This window comes from Pseudophryne corroboree, chromosome 4 (genome assembly GCF_028390025.1).
Source record: "Pseudophryne corroboree isolate aPseCor3 chromosome 4, aPseCor3.hap2, whole genome shotgun sequence".
NCBI lineage: Eukaryota > Metazoa > Chordata > Amphibia > Anura > Myobatrachidae > Pseudophryne > Pseudophryne corroboree.
Window position 1 is genome coordinate 289,925,713 of NC_086447.1, and position 17,192 is coordinate 289,942,904.

Sequence of the window (17,192 nt, forward strand, 5' to 3'; positions counted from 1 at the left end):
CCAAGTACGTGGATTATAAAAAAAGGACACGACACACTGGATTTAGGTGAGTATAATTTTATTTTCAGGTACCCTGGAATCGACGTCGAGACGTGGGCCGAGTCGGCATCTGAACATAGGTAAGTATGTGTGTGTCGGAAAGTATGTAATAAAGTTGTACTTTCAAGGTGTGTGTGTCCTGTTTTTATTTGGGTATTTTTTTTGCAGAAGAACTATAGGTACCAGCGGGCCCGTTTAACCCCCGCATGCTGGTACTTGTGGTTCTCCAAGTACCAGCTTGCGGGGGAGGCTTGCAGGGACTTGTAGTTCTTGTGCAAAAAACAATATTCTTTTATTTTACACTTGGCTATCAGCCCCCCATCCGCAGCCCATGGATGGGGGGGGGGCAGCCTCGGGCTTCACTCCTGGCCCTTGGGTGGATTGAGGGGGGGACCCCTTGCTTTAAGAGGTCCCCACTCCTCCAGGGTACCCCGGCCAGGGGTGACTAGTTAGTGATTTAATGCCAGGGCCGCAGGGACCTATATAAAAGTGTCCCCCGGCTGTGGCATTATCTCTCTGACTAGTGGAGCCCGATGCTGGTGTAAAAAATACGGGGAACCCCTACGCTTTTTGTCCCCCGTATTTTTTGCACCAGGACCAGGCGCAGAGCCCGATGCTGGTTGATTAAATATGGGGGAACCCCAGTAATTTTTTTCCACATATTTTTTCAACCAGGACCGGCTCAAAGAGCCCGAGGCTGGTTTTGCTTAGGAGGGGGGACCCCACGCATTTTTTTTTTCGAATTTTACATCATTTCCCACACATTCCCACTGATAATCATGCACGGATATCATGGATCCGTGCATGACTATCAGAACACGGTAAAAAAAAGCAGGTCTGTTTTAAAACTGCTTTTTTTTACGATTTGTATTTTTCCACGGCAGTGTTTGGCTATTGCCGGCATTGTTTGTGAAATACAATTTTTAGTAAATTACCGAGTTGTATGAAAAAACAGGCGTATTTGACCGATGGTGTATTCATTCGTATTTTTTTTCTTTGACTTAAAAAAAAATACGAATGCCCTCATCACTGCCGAGATTCGTGTTTAGTAAATTCCCGAGATGACACTTTGAAGAAAAAACACCATCTCGGTCAAAATCGGGAGCTTAGTAAATATACCCCAATGTGTGATTGGTGAACAAGTCTCCAATGTAACAGAATTGCTGAAAACTGAGGTCACAGCAACCCGTCTTCATGCACTGTGCAATTCAGATTTGTTGTTCTTTCTATATTTTATTCTATATGGCACTAGTGGTATACTAAGGATGTGAGATGTGGCTTCCTCTGTAGCTCATGGGGAAAGCTCAATCACACTGTACTTTCAGGAGCTTCAGCTTAAACGCAGGATAAGAAAAGAACAGATGTATTTCACCTTTGGGTGTCTTTTAAGGTTATGATATACTATTTGTTTAGCATACAATAGTGTGTACTTTGTAGTCAGCTAGTCTTCCACAAGATGAGCAAATACTAACCTCTCCGCTGGCGCTATGCTTCTCATTAAAGGAAGAAACACCAGTTGAAGCCATGTTGTCAGTAATCTCTTTGCCTTTATCAAGTTTTCCACTTGGCTCATCAACATTCACTTCTTTTCTGAAAGCATCTAATTTACCATCTTGAGATTTTCCCTGCAAATATGAAATATTAGAAGTAAACTGAATTACTAAACAATTTCACAGCTGACATAAATGCATGAAATTAGCAACCCACTGACTCCCAGTATGTTGTGCAGATATTTCCAATGGACATTTCACTTTTGCAGTACTTTCCATGCATTTTAAATGTCTTGTTGAATTGTCTGTACTTAGCTTGTTATTTAAAAAATATGCAAATTGTCAGAGAAGAAGTGTACTTAAGGAAACTACTAAAGACGGCAGAATTGTTTCTTTTCTTCAGCAATATTCCCTTCTACAGCTTGGAGTACATTTATCTTTTGAAAGCACAGTGTAAAAGACTGTTAAGTCCAAGTTATGCTTAAATTGGAATGCAATGCATGAATAAAGTTGGATTTCTGACATATTTTATTCTTATGGCAGAAAGCTTTGTATGTGGTGGCAGTTGTAGTTCAATTAAGTTTAAAAACTAAAGTATGAGTTGCTTCATTTATGATGCTCTTTTATATGGTATGCAGGTGTGATTTAAGAGGCAGTTACTTATGTAAGACTGCACATTTAAGGCGTCATTTCCATCCTAAAGAAGACAAAACTCTCTGCTTAATATCAAACTAACTGTAAGTTAAGGAGACAAGAAAAACAGCAAAAATTATTATCATATAAGAAGCAACTCCATACGGACAGGAATCATCTTTGATAATATGCTAATTTTTTTTTTAAACAAATGATCAAATCAGAATCTGCCTCTTTAAAGCATAGGGCCTAATTCACAGCTGATCGCTATCCTGCAAATTACACTCTCCTGCAATCAGACAGTCAACGCCATGGGGGAGTAAAAATTCATCCTGTGCAAGTGTGCGATTGCATGTGTATACTGGGCGAAAATTCCCCTAGTCAGCGGACAGCTTCAAAACCGTTCACATCACACTCACCATCGAATGGTTTTCTCATTCTGTGCAGTGTGTGTAGCTCAATACTTACTCCTCCGGTGCGAAGAAATCAGGCTGATCGGGGCCAGGACTTACGTCACACACCGTCCCTGAAAACGCTTGGGAACAGCTGCGTTTTTCCAAACACTCCCAGAAAACGGACAGTTACCACCCACAAACGTCCTCTTCCTGTCAATCACCTTGTGAATGCCCGTGTGATCGAAATTTCTGCACCATCCTGTCACTGTTTGGCGACGCACCTGCACACTGCGATGCATACACATGCGCAGTAGTTTGATAATCGCCCGCTGTGAGAAAACGCACAGCAGCGTTCAGGTCTAAATCGGGCCCATAGATTTCAAATGTTTTATAAACATGAACCCATTCTGGTATGACAATAAGTTAGCACAGCTACTCTTGTGTGTTTGTCAGCCTCAACGGTGACCAGACATTTGAGATATTCAATGTACGCAAAATCCTATATACCATGGGAGTTTACATAATTGGAACCAAGATTAAGGTCTTGTTATGTCTGTTCTTTGACAACAGTTACAAAATCCATGAAACTTTAGTCATGTTTTGCTACTGTTGATGCAGCGTTAAACAGACCAGAACATTTCTGAATCTTGTCATGTTCTATTTTCCTAACCAGCTTATTCATAGAAGCTTCAGTGGGGCAGCATGAGGCTTGTTCTGCTTCAACAAATTTACAGCGAGCAGCTGATCAGGCGTGGGCATCTGTAGAATCAATTTTATTGGTGAGATAACCTAGCAATAAAGAACTAGCATTATATGCAAGATCGTTCTTATCATAATGATTGATAGCAAGGAAGTCTCATTGCTTAAGAACTTTCTGTTGGGTTACAAAATTCACCTAAATTCAGCCAATATATTTGTTTCTAGGAGAGAAATGGCTGATTGACTTGTAATGATTCAATGAAAATGCGCTTGTGTTATAGTAGAAGAGAAACATTTGAATGTATGTCATTATTGCACCACAATATCCATAGGAAATGCTGCAACTGTATTACGTAAAAAGGCCTGAAGGACAAGTTCAAATATAAGGCTCCTTTGTAAGTGGAAAAGCTAGAATGTAAAGCCACAAAGTAGCACATGTAAAACAAATGGATTTTCACCAGCTTGAACACCTTTATTCACAATGCTATGGCATACACCTATAAAGTGCATGATCGGCCACTAGTGCTACTTGCAATCAGATTCCACAGCAGAACAAAAACTACTAAAGAAGAATCCCTACTACACTACGCTGTGCACTGTGAATGCGGACATGGCAACACATGCAATACCAAGGAAAAGCCGCTTGTGAGTGTATACCTACTGTATAAGCAGCACGCATGAACTAGTGGTTAGCATTACTGCCTCACAGATCTGAGGGCTTCAGTTCAATTCCCACCATGGCCCTAAGTGTGTGGAATTTGTGTATTCTCCCCGTGCAGCTTAAGGTTTCCTCCTGGTGCTCAAATTTTTACTCCAAAAATATACTGGTACTGATTGGCTACTGACAAATTATCAGTAGTGTGTGCGTGTGTGGTAGGGAATATAGATTGTAAGCTCTACTACGGCAGGGACTGATGTGAATGGCAAAGTACTCTCTGTAAAGAACTGTGAATATGTGTGTGCGCTATATAAACAACTGGTTATAAATGATTATTGTTAATAATAATAATACACCCCAAAGTTGAGAAAATGTATTCATCCATAACATGAGTAACTGCACCAATTATTGCTTATTGTACACTTCCTGCTGTACTCATGGAAATACATATCTAGGATTGTGGTAGAGACTTTGAATATATTAATCTTAAATCAGGCAGCAGATGATCCCGATTGGCTGTTGGACCACATTTGAAATGGTCGCCAGCCTGCTCTGGAAATCAACATAGCAAGCTCATGCTCGCAATCTAGTGAGCACAATGGACTTCTCTGCTTCCACCCACTGCTCATTGCTCTCTGCTCCTGACTGCAGCCTGATTCTTCTCTGCTCACACTGGCAGCCCGTCCCCTTGTCTGTTTTAGCTCACAGCCTGCCTCTGCCCTCTGCATCAGACTTATGCCCACGCTGACTTCTGCAGACCAGTCATACAGTGGTCCTGTGCATATTCGTTGAGCACAGAAATCTTGGCTATCATTGCTGCACTATTGTCTACAAAGTAAGTAAGCCAACTCAATGGCTGGGAAGCTGCGCTCTGAAGGCATGTAATCAATGGCCATGAGGAGGCCCTGTCATAGAAAGTGGCATGATAAAGGGTTAATGATCATGGCATGTAAAGAAAGGGACATGATGAGGGTCTCTGTCTCTGGCATATAAAGAGTCATGATGCAGCCTCCATGGTGAAGGGCCCTCATAAGTAGTCCTCAAACCACAGCGAGTACCACCTATGCCAATGTTTGTTTTTTATGTAGCTGGCTTTTTCAGCGGTTATGTGGATCTTTTTTTTTCAGTGGTTATGTGGGTGGGGCACCAATTGATGCCCCATCCACAATATCCACAGTGAGAGGTGCCATGCAAATTCTTGCACAGGCCGCAAGTAGACCTGGAACCGGCCCTGAATCTTACTATTCATCATGTGGTGGGAATCATACTATGGTAAAGGCAAGGCTGTGTACAACCGTCCACGTACAATGACTGGTTTTCACTTTCACTTAAGATGGTTCTACCAGGTGTGACAGAAAATTATTAAAATAAAGAAAGCTTGTATTAAGATCACTATGTATTTTACCCTTTTACCTGGGTACCCTTTGTGTTTGAGAAGAGAATATACAAGGGGGATGGGGATACATGAGGGATACGGGTGGTCTTCTGTATGCCGGCGGTCGGGCTCCCGGCGCTCAGTATACCGGCGCCGGGAGCCCGACAACCGGCATACCGACACTTATTTTCCCTCGTGGGGGTCCACGACCCCCATAGAGGGAGAATAAAATAGTGTGGCGCGCCACCGTGCCCGTAGCGTGGCGAGCGCAGCTAGCCCGCAAGGGGCTCATTTTGCGCTCGCCACGCTGTCGGTAAGCCGGCGGTCGGGCTCCCGGCGCCGGGATGCTGGTCGCCGGGAGCCCGACCGCCGGCCAGCCGTAGTGAACCCGAGGGATACATTCATCAGAACCTAAATCACACATTAACAAATTGCTTAACTTCCAATTGCAATGCTTTCCTTGTCAATATATGCTCAGTAAATCTAAGGAAGGAAAAAAATACAATTTCCTGCCATTACATTGAGTGTTTTGGCCTTTTCACACCTTTAAATTAAGTTATACTTAACTACATGATGTGGAATGGTGTGGAAAGGAGATAAGCTTATGTTCTAATGGCTTTAGCTACAAATAAACCTGTGCTGTAGTTAAGTGATGTCTGCATATTTGACTACAAGAAATAAAGACTGACACAATGGAAGATGTTTTGCCCAATGCCACACTTGTCTATTCTTATGTAACTAGCTTACAGTAAGGACCTGAAGCTTTGCAAGATGGACTCTGCTTACAATGCAGTGCACATGCTGATCCTGGGAACTTTATAACACACTTCTTTAAAGAAGATATTTTGCATGTGATTCAAAGTAAATAGATGTTTAATGCTGATAACTCCAAAGGAAGATATACAGATTGTAAAAAAATAATTTAACAGGATATTCTTTATGGATGAAATACTGATCTCCATATAACATTAAAATTAAAAGTTTGATCACTTAAACAGACACTTTAAGATATATTGTACCATTACAGCCTGCTTTCTGTAAGGTTCCAATTAGGTACTGTATCCTGACAGCAGCAGCAAGCAATTTCTTTTCTATTTTGAAAATAAGTTTTCCTAATTGTTGGCACAGGCAATCTTCTTCAACTGGGTCATACACATGCAAAAAGACTATAAATGAAACTCTGCAAGAGTATATTAACATCACACCAGAATCAGTTTAGGATTTAGTTAAATCTAAGAATTAAACCAGCATATTAACTGTAAAGCTTCTTTAAGACTCACTCTGGATTAACTATTCTTAGTTTAATTAGAACTATTTTAAAAGAATGCAATTGACTCTAAATTTTATTTTTAATCCATTCATTACAATAAGAAACACTTTTCCTTGCTTTATTTTGTGGATGTTTGGATCTCAATGCTTTAATTAATGGATTGTAATTCTTTATATACTAATATAGGGCCTAATTCAGCACGAGTTGTAGTTTTGCGAAAATTTGAAAAACTACAACTTCTTCCATTATCATGCAGGGGGGAGGGGCACATAGCACAGGGCAAGGAATGCATGCCTGCATGCCGGGTGCTTACCCAGCTAAAATGCAAGTGCTTCGCTAAACAGAGAAGCTCACGCATCTTTAGGGTAGCCCCCTGCCTGTGCAGGCAGATGCAGAGCCGCCATATTTCGGATCGCAGTAGCCGCGTGTGACACAACATGGCCACCCCGCCCCATTTCCTACAATATGGCCGCCCAACGCCCCCGCAATGCAGTATTGCCGTCCTGTGAACCAGGCAGATGCATTTGCGACAATGTGATGCAATCGCATTCTCCGGGCTGAGTACGCACAGAACAGGACCTGCACACGCATTAGCGATGCAACCTGAACAAGGTCCATAATTGGTTAATAACAAGAATGCGTTTAGAATTATTCTAATATTATAATTTTACAGGTCCCATGCATTATGGGCCTTATTGAGACATCTAAAACAAAAGAAATGCAGATAGCGCTTGCAGATTTATTATTATAATAAATTTATTAATTAACTATTATCACAATGATGATTCTCCACTAGTACTATTTTAGTACCAAGGATATAGATTATTAAAAAAGCTTTTCCTTGCCTTGACAACACATTTACATATATAAAAGAACTAAAAACCGCATTAACATCAATTAATAATATATATAAGAAAATGCTCTGCTCCACAGATTTAATTTAACCAACCCTTTTTGCAGGGAAAAAGATACAATGATTTCAGTGAGTCCCGGTGTTTCACTTGATTGCTATAAAGCTGCAACAGCTAAGTCCATTAACTGGTTACTTAGTTTCATTTAATTTGTTGCTGTTTCCTTTCTTTGATGATTGTAATCTTGAAATAGATGTTATAGCATTAGGTAATGTATGATATATACGATAGAACTTGCTTTCAATCACACAAAGTTCGTATAGTATTTAGCAGCTTTTTTTAAAAATTTATATATATTCACTTTAGTTGAAGCTGATCTGATTAGCAGCAATTTTATCATGAAGCAGTAGAATTAATGAATATAATTACAGTCTTTAGAAGACATGGCCATGTTTAGTTTTATTTACCACTCTGCCTCAGGTTTTTCGTCTTTGTAGTCCTCCCGGCTCTGGTGCTAATTAACCGTTCCAACGAGCCTTATCCGGAGATATGTCCAAAGTCCTCCTGATGCTCGGCGTGAGTGGTAGAATCAGTTGTCACTGGCAGGTGAGAATACAGAGACGCGTTTCACTGCCTCCTGACATCGGCAGCTTCCTCAGTCTGATACCTGGCTGATTCTACCACTCACGCCGAGCATCAGGAGGACTTTGGACATATCTCCGGATAAGGCTCGTTGGAACGGTTAATTAGCACCAGAGCCGGGAGGACTACAAAGACGAAAAACCTGAGGCAGAGTGGTAAATAAAACTAAACATGGCCATGTCTTCTAAAGACTGTAATTATATTCATTAATTCTACTGCTTCATGATAAAATTGCTGCTAATCAGATCAGCTTCAACTAAAGTGAATATATATAAATTTTTAAAAAAAGCTGCTAAATACTATACGAACTTTGTGTGATTGAAAGCAAGTTCTATCGTATATATCATACATTACCTAATGCTATAACATCTATTTCAAGATTACAATCATCAAAGAAAGGAAACAGCAACAAATTAAATGAAACTAAGTAACCAGTTAATGGACTTAGCTGTTGCAGCTTTATAGCAATCAAGTGAAACACCGGGACTCACTGAAATCATTGTATCTTTTTCCCTGCAAAAAGGGTTGGTTAAATTAAATCTGTGGAGCAGAGCATTTTCTTATATATATTATTAATTGATGTTAATGCGGTTTTTAGTTCTTTTATATATGTAAATGTGTTGTCAAGGCAAGGAAAAGCTTTTTTAATAATCTATATCCTTGGTACTAAAATAGTACTAGTGGAGAATCATCATTGTGATAATAGTTAATTAATAAATTTATTATAATAATAAATCTGCAAGCGCTATCTGCATTTCTTTTGTTTTAGTTGTTTTGTCCATTTGAAGGGGGTTGGGAAGTCCCTCTGTGTATGGTGAGCTGCATGCGGATTTGGGACATATACATGTTGATAATCAAACAAAATTAATCATATTGGCGCCAAGGGGACTACTTAAGTGTAGGTGTTCTTTCTCTTATTGAGACATACAGTATATGGAATTTACAAATGTGTCTGAAAATGTGAACCTATTCAGAGTGTCAGCTGCATATGCAAGTTTCTAGCTGCAGCTCCCTCCCCTTGGCTGTGGTTCTTTCACCCCTTGATGTTGGGTCTAATGCAGCTGAAGTGTGCCTGGAGGCATGGTTTCAGTGGGAGTTTTAAAATTGCTACACAAAGGGAACATACTATAGTAAATGGGCGTATAGGGCAGATAATAGGTACCTAAGTGGCTTAGAGCAAGTTCAAAGCGAATTAGACGCAAATAAAGATGCGTCCTTCCTCATCTAACCTCCATAATGAGTCGCAGCAAACGATGCATGAGAGCCACCAGCTCCTGTGCGACCAGTGTTTTTCCCCCCCTGAAAATGAGTCTAATTCGCATCGCTATGCATAATCAGTATCAAATCATAGTATGCTTTTGTGTCTCATTCAGACAGCGATGTGAATAAGATGCATTTTCAAGGAAAAATGCACAAAAAGATGCTGTGTTAGTAAACACACTCACGACTAAGCGTAACTAGAAGGGCTGTATTAACATAACTGCAGCAACCATGAGAGAGGACACATTTGTAGTGCATTTATTTTTTATTAATGGCATATCTAAAATATACAGGCTTCCCCTTACGTAACTGAATATGCATTATTTGTGAAAATAACTTTTTAAAAACCTTTGCAGCAGTATTAAAGGTTTTAGATAAATGGGTGTGATTTTGCAGCATGAGACCACTCGTAGCATCCTAATCCTCAAAGTTACACTTACACCAGGGTCAGATAACTCGCAACTCAAAGCCCTCCATAGGCTTATGTTTGTGACTATCCATTTTATTGGCAATGCACGTCTATACACCCACACCACACCCTTACTGTATTCTATCCACGGCTGCATGTCCACTGTTCATGCACATCTACACACCCATTCCAGCCCTGATCTCAAGTATTGCTAAAAATTGTGTATGCACATTAAAATAACATGCAAAAGCCACGAATCGCATATCACTCTAAATAAGGTCCTATAAGTAAAACTAGCATCCTGTGACTGGCATTGCCCTGGTCATAAAATGTATCAAAGCCCCTCGTCACTCACTATTCACAATACCCAGGGCCTTCTTTACTCACTATACCCAATACACAGGGTCCTCTTCACTCATTCTCCATAATACTCAACCATCCGGTTCACTCACTCTCCAGAAATACACAGACCCCTCTTCATATTGTCCAATGCACATCCCCCTATTCACTCACTATCCCAAATATACAACCCTCTTCACTCACTCTCCCCAATACACCACAGACCCCTCTTCATATTTTCCAATGCACAGCCCCCCTATTCACTCACTCTCCCAAATACACAGCTCCCTCTTCACCCACTGTACCCAATACATAGCCACCCTCTTCACTAACTCTTCCCAATGCACAGCTCCATCTTCACCCATTGTACCCAATACATAGCCACCCTCTTCACTCACTCTTCTCAATACACAGCCCCCTCTTCACCTACTGTACCCAATACATAGCCACCCTCTTCACTCACTCTCCACAATACACAGCCCCATCTTCACCCATTGTACCCAATACATAACTACCCTCTTCACTCACTCTCCCAATACACAGACTCCTTTTAACCTATTGTACCCAATACAAAGCCACCCTCTTCACTCACTATCCAGAGATACATGGCCCCCTCTTCATTTTCCCCAATGCACAGTTCGACTATTAATTTTCCCAAAGCACAGGACCTCTTCACTAATTCTCCTCAATATACAACCCTTCTTCACTCACTTACTCACTCTCCCTAATACATAGCCCCATTCCTCTCATTCGCTCCAATACAAGACCCACCTCTTCATTCAGTCAAACAAAATAGAGGACCCTTCCCCTCTTCACTTATTTTCTCCAATACACAGCCCCCTCTTCACTCACTCATCCCAAAAAACAGCCGCCATTTTCACTCACTCTCCCTAGGACGTGGATGACTGGGCTTGGGGCTTCTCTACAAACAAACTGCATCTTGAGAGAGGTCAGGTCAGCAGACAGAAGGCCATGGCCAACATCCAGTGAGGGAAAGCATTTAGTATGTTAACTCTAAAACACTCAAGAGAACACTGATTTTTTTACCCCATAGTGAGAACATACATAAGAGATTATCTAGTGAATGCTTTGCTTTCTCTACAGCACTAGATATTAGTTATCAAATGATGCTTAAGAGTTATGATATTCTCACCCAGAACGTTCAGCTATGAATTAAATGAGAACATTTAACAACAAATATAGGGAAATTAAACCCAAAGCAATGTTATGGTGTAGCTTATTCCATGGGGAAGATTCAATTAAGCGCAGAAGGCAATGGAACTGCTTCCATACATTAACTGACAGGATGATTTTGCTTGCAGCCTATGGAAGTGCGAGCTAAATTAGCCCACAGTTAAAAAAAAAGTTGAACCTGCCCCCATGTGTCTCCAATTCCTGCAACAAAACAAAAAAAATCTCATAGAATTAATTATTTTTAAATTTGACTAGTCACCTTTCCTGGATTTTGCACGAAAGATATTTAGCAGGAGCCACCAGTCATAGACCTATGTACAGTACTTAGGACAACACTTATCTCCTTTGTCGGCTTAGGCCTTGTGGCTTGTGCCACTCATGTGTCTGCAACTAAGGAGTGACTTCATGAAAACCTTTATTTGAGCACACTGCTGGCTGTTCCCTAAATTGGTGGTAAATTGAATTGGAAACCAGCTCTTTTATGCACAAGAGAGTCCAGACTTGACAAACACTTTGCACAAAATATGGAGCACACTCACATTTTCAGTTTCTATTAAAATCACTCTGCATTAACTCTAAAAAGCTTACGGGTCAAGCTAGATGGTACCGGCAAAAATGTCACTTCAAAGACTGTCACTTTAAGACCACCCCTCTTATTTATTTCAATAATTTTTCTTACTCACTTAAAATACTGCTCAGCTAAGGCTTAAAAACGCAGAGAAGGAGGAGACATTGGGTTTACAAAGCGTGTTGCTACTATACATATGAAAGCTTTTCTCGTAACTAGAAAAACACCTATAAAAATGCTTTCTTGTAAAGCGTGCATCTAAAAAGGTGTAAAAGGCATCCTATTCAATGTACAGATTAGAGGTAGTATTCCATCATCTCTGAGTTTGTATAAAAAGTATTATTTTGTTGTTGGCAAGTGCCAGTAAATGCCCAACGTGCCTTCACTTACATATCTCATCTCTGAAAATGAAATTTTAATTTAGCATGTGAACATAAAACAGAACGAATGCTCTCAATTTATCCGTTCACAGAATGCAATCTCTTACACCATTCTGCAAACTCCATGTGTGTCATATATAATAGGGCACATTCGTTTGACAAAAGGTGCTGCACTTTTGCTCTTCATCTGTTCTGCCAGACCTGGTACCTTGTGAATATATTGTAGAGATGTGCGGGTTCGGTTTTACTCGGATTTACTCGGGTATTTCGAGTTTTGCTTATTGGCTAACCAAAACGCATGACATCCGTGATCCAATAAGATGCCGTTTCAAGCCCAGAGTAAATCCGAGTAAAACCGAACCCGCACATCTCTAATATATTGTGGGATATTAACACAGCTATGATCCCCACTGCACTGTAAATAAGTACAGATATGTACTTATAAATTTTCGCCCAAAAATGCATCTTCATCGCAATGCAATGCAATTTAGATGCACCAGGAGATTGTGCTGACTAAGTTGATATGCAACACTTATATATCTGTGTGCGTCTAAGTCTGTACGACAAAAAAGATGCAAAAAAGGCACCCGGCTTTAGCAGAGTCCCATGGGACTTGTTACGGCAAGAGGGGCTGTTTTGCACAATCTGTAGATTAATGATGGTGTTGCTAGGAAGTTAGATTATTATGTAAGAACTATAGATTACTAATTACCAGCACGTCAAAATAACGGAACAACATAACAGTAATGTCAGCACCGATGGCTGTGTGCGCCCGAGAGGAGCAACACTTGAATTGCTCCGTTGGGCGCCATGTAGTGGCTGCCGGCCCGCAAAACACTTGAATTCCTCCCATAGATTTGAGGAGCAGTGTAAGCCTTTAATATATAGGATAGGATTGTAAGTACAGTTTATAGGGTCAGTCAGCTCAAATTTTATTGCATCGTATATGGAATATATCTATATTTCTAAACCTCTATCTATCTATCTATCTATCTATCTATCTATCTATCTATCTATCTATCTATCTATCTATCTGGTTATATGGTTTTAGGGGAGTTGTTAATGTGTCCATCATTTGCTGCTACTTATAATCATTGATGCTTGCTATATTATATATGCTGTGTTATCAAATTACAGGATACCAGGTTTTATTCATTAACTCGTGATTATATATATATATATATATATTTTTTTTAATAAATTGTGTAATACTTTCAATGACAGCGCTTCTTTGTGTTTTTCACCATTGTCCATGATTTTTTGAGGTTCAGCACCTCAAATTGAAAAGCTGCATTCAGTGCAAAGTATATGTGTCTCATAGCCAATTTTACTAGCGCTCACTTGTTTTATCTTTTCTTGTGTATCTATCTATCTATATACAGTATATATTTGTAAAAAAGACTCCCATGACTGAGAGTTATCCTATGTTTTTTAACTAATAGGAACCTCAAGGCACCATCCTCTGACAAACAATTATGAGGAGAAGGTCATAGGTACTGTGGAGACTAATACAGACTATGTTTATATGTATTTTAGTAGATTCTAGGCATGGTGCGCTATATTATGAACATAACACTGATAGATGACATCCCTGAAAATTATTTTCACTTGCAGAACAACCAAAACAACATCTGATATTCCTAATCATTATAATTGGAAAATAGATAAATCAAGTACATCTGTATGTATCAGCGATAACAAACAAACCCCACAACAACAATTCTTATATAAATACAGCGTGCATTCCATTGAAGGGAATCTGTCACATACACAAAGTGGAAGCAGTCATTATATAACTAACACACAGAAACTTATACATATTAAAGTGCACCTAAAGTGCACAGTGCGGGGGTAAGCATTTTGTGTGCTAAGTCAATGGCCCTCATTCCGAGTTGTTCGCTCGGTAGCTGCTTTTAGCAGCATTGCAAACGCTAGGCCGCCGCCCTCTGGGAGTGTATCTTAGTTTAGCAGAATAGCGAACGAAAGATTAGCAGAACTGCTACTAAATAATTCCCTGCAGTTTCTGAGTAGCTCCAGACGTACTCCTAGACTGCGATCACCTCAGTCCGTTTAGTTCCTGGTTTGACGTCACAAACACGCCCTGCGTTCGGCCAGCCACTCCCCCGTTTCTCCAGACACTCCTGCGTTTTTACCTGGCACGCCTGCGTTTTTTAGCACACTCCCTGAAAACGGCCAGTTTCCGCCCAGAAACACCCACTTCCTGTCAATCACACTACGATCACTCAAGCGATGAAAAAACGTCGCTCGAGCTTGTGTAAATCTACCAAGTTTTGTGTTAAATTACTTAGCGCATGCGCGCTGCGTACCATGCGCATTTTCCACCTAATCGCTGCGTTGCGAAAAACGGCAACGAGCGAACAACTCGTAATGACCACCAATATTCATTAAAATTAAGTTAATCATTTCCCTGACACAACATAATGAAACATGTATGCCACAGGGGCAGCTGTATCAAAGCTTGGAGAGAGATAAAGTACCAATCACCTCCTAAGTGTCTTTTTTCAAACACAGGGGTAAATTTACTAAGATAGGAGTTCTATTTAAGATGGGATGTTGCTCATAGCAACTAGTATGATTCCAAGTATTATCTTCTAGAAGGTGCTAGATAAATGAGAAGTAGAAATTAATTGGTTGCTATGGGCAACATCCCATCTTAAATAGAACTCCCATAGGCTGAATATGCATCCCTGCCCACACAATGGCTACTTGTACTATTGGTAGGTGATGGCGTATAATGAATTTTATCACCACACTTATTCTTCTTAATGAGTATGTTTAATGAGAAGTCACAGCAATATAGTGTATGTCATGACCGACTAAAAGAAATGGCTTACGAAAGTTTGCACAGGCATCATTAATGCAAAGACAACACAGTAGAAGGCCAAGCTGTACTTGCTACACATTATAATTATGGGCTCTGGCAATAACTCACTGCTAGTCAAGCGCTACCAGTGCATAATGATATAAGGTCCCTGTGACTGTCAGGAGCAGCTGCAATGTAGCAGGTCCCAATGGAGGAGATGAAGTTAATAGAAGATGAAGTTTAGTGTAATTAATAATTTTAATTCCAATATAAACATAAATATTTAGATAAATGGTGCTGCTTCTAATAACAGTGTATGGGATGATGCATTAATAGTGTTGATGGCATCTAGTTTACTTAAAGGTGACAGCTTGTATGTCACCTAATTATTAATTCACAAACACATACCAGGGACATTATATTACCTACTGTGACTTTCAGTAGCTCATGTAAAAAATGTTTATTCAAGTCACAAGAACAATTCTAAATATTGCACACAAAAAAACTATACTAGTGTTTTAATAAAAATAACTAAATAAAATACAGCAGAACAACTACATTTACATAATCCAATCATCATATTAAAAAGAATCATAGAAAAGGCATTTTAAACAGAAAAAAAGTGATGGTAAAAAGTGTTTATTTAGAGAGTAAGGCAGTACCTGAATAGGCAAAGTTCTGTGTAGCTTCAATGCCCCCTTCTGGTGGATTTTAGCAAAACATGCAGCACAGTAATTCTCTCCACACTCCAAACACATCTTCAGTGAAAAGCATTGAATAGAACAAAAACAAATTACTGTATTGACTAAAGGTTCCAGGAATTCTACACGTGTGTTAAATTATACAATGAGCTAAAGTGAATCAGCTAAACTGTCCAGCTTTCTCAGTTCCGATGCTTCTGGAAATGTGAGCAATTTTTTCAACATGTACAGTGGAGACAGGTCTGCAAGCAGGGAAGTCACAGGTATTGTCATATCAAATAATGTCATTACAGGCTTGAAGGGTAGTTCTGGCTCAAAAAAGTATTTATACTACCCCCAAAATACGTAACTACAAGCAGAGGGTTTGTTTGTTTTTTGCTCTATTGGGTTTGTTTGTTTTGTTTTGCATTATTTATTTATTTATTTATTTATTTATTTATTTATTTTAGGGTGGGAAGTACAGAAAGGTAGACAGACAGTCATTTGCTATAATCATATTAATAATTTATGTTTTTATTTTATGGGAACCTGATAACATTAGGTATTATATAGTTACCAAAATTCTGTACTAATCCATTTAAATGCAATAAGTGCCATTAATTTACCCTAAAATGAAATAGTCAAGTTCTCCAAAGCTTAAGTAAGTCTTACAGAGACAAAAAAAATAAATTGTCATATAATTCAAACACTTTATTTATTCTTTACTTTAAAAAAGAAGAAAAAATTAGGGTCAATAAAGGGTCAGGTGAGGTCACTGATTGGCGACTAAACTGTGGGTCAAAGTACATTAGAAGGGCACGTGTGCACTGTGTGGTGACAATGCCTGCCTATCCCACTGACCTGGGAACCATTCCTAACCATTTTACCTACAGTAAAAAATAATGGCTATGGGAGTTGAATGGGGCAAGTGGAGCATAATGAAACAGGCATTTACATGTATGATTTACAGATACATCTTAGAAGCATGTCCTGTTGCTGTAACAAGATTCTAATAAGGTGAGTTACAATTGCAGACAGGAGATACCTCTGATTGAATGCACATACCAGTAATGCACTTTTACTTTCACACTGCCCACATGCTTTGCCTCTTAATTTTGGCTTCTCTGTGGCAGTGATATCAGTAGTCCTTGAAAATGTCTTCTGTTTCACAGGCTCTAGAGAAAGCGCAGTACACTTGAAGTCATGTAAACGGAACAGCACAGAAGACTGAGGAAAACATCAATCACCTGTAATATATTAAGTGTGCTATTTTCTGGCAGAAACACGTCACTTACTGGCAATCCACAGCCACAAATTATTCTTCAATGTGCAGTCTCCAATAACGGAAGCTTGAGTATTCAATATGTGTTCCTTCACAACTCACTAGTCAACATATGCAGCCATGCATTAGTTTAATTTAACAGGTTTGGTTATTGACAAGAGGCCAACATGGAAATGGAATAAATCACAGTGCATCTGACTAATG

General features: G+C 39.7%; 1 protein-coding gene across 4 annotated transcripts in view; it reads right to left on the reverse strand.

The window, feature by feature from the left end:
• Positions 1 to 17,192, reverse strand: part of ZBBX (zinc finger B-box domain containing) — a 437,896-nt gene that overhangs the window by 266,309 nt on the left and 154,395 nt on the right. For all 4 annotated transcript variants that reach the window (XM_063916186.1, XM_063916188.1, XM_063916187.1 and 1 more), the window contains 3 exons: positions 16,772 to 16,881; positions 15,689 to 15,784; positions 1,512 to 1,664 (listed from right to left, as the gene is read on the reverse strand). In XM_063916186.1, the coding sequence (XP_063772256.1) occupies positions 1,512 to 1,664; positions 15,689 to 15,784; positions 16,772 to 16,881 (359 nt within the window). The remainder of the gene's footprint in view (positions 1 to 1,511; positions 1,665 to 15,688; positions 15,785 to 16,771; positions 16,882 to 17,192) is intronic.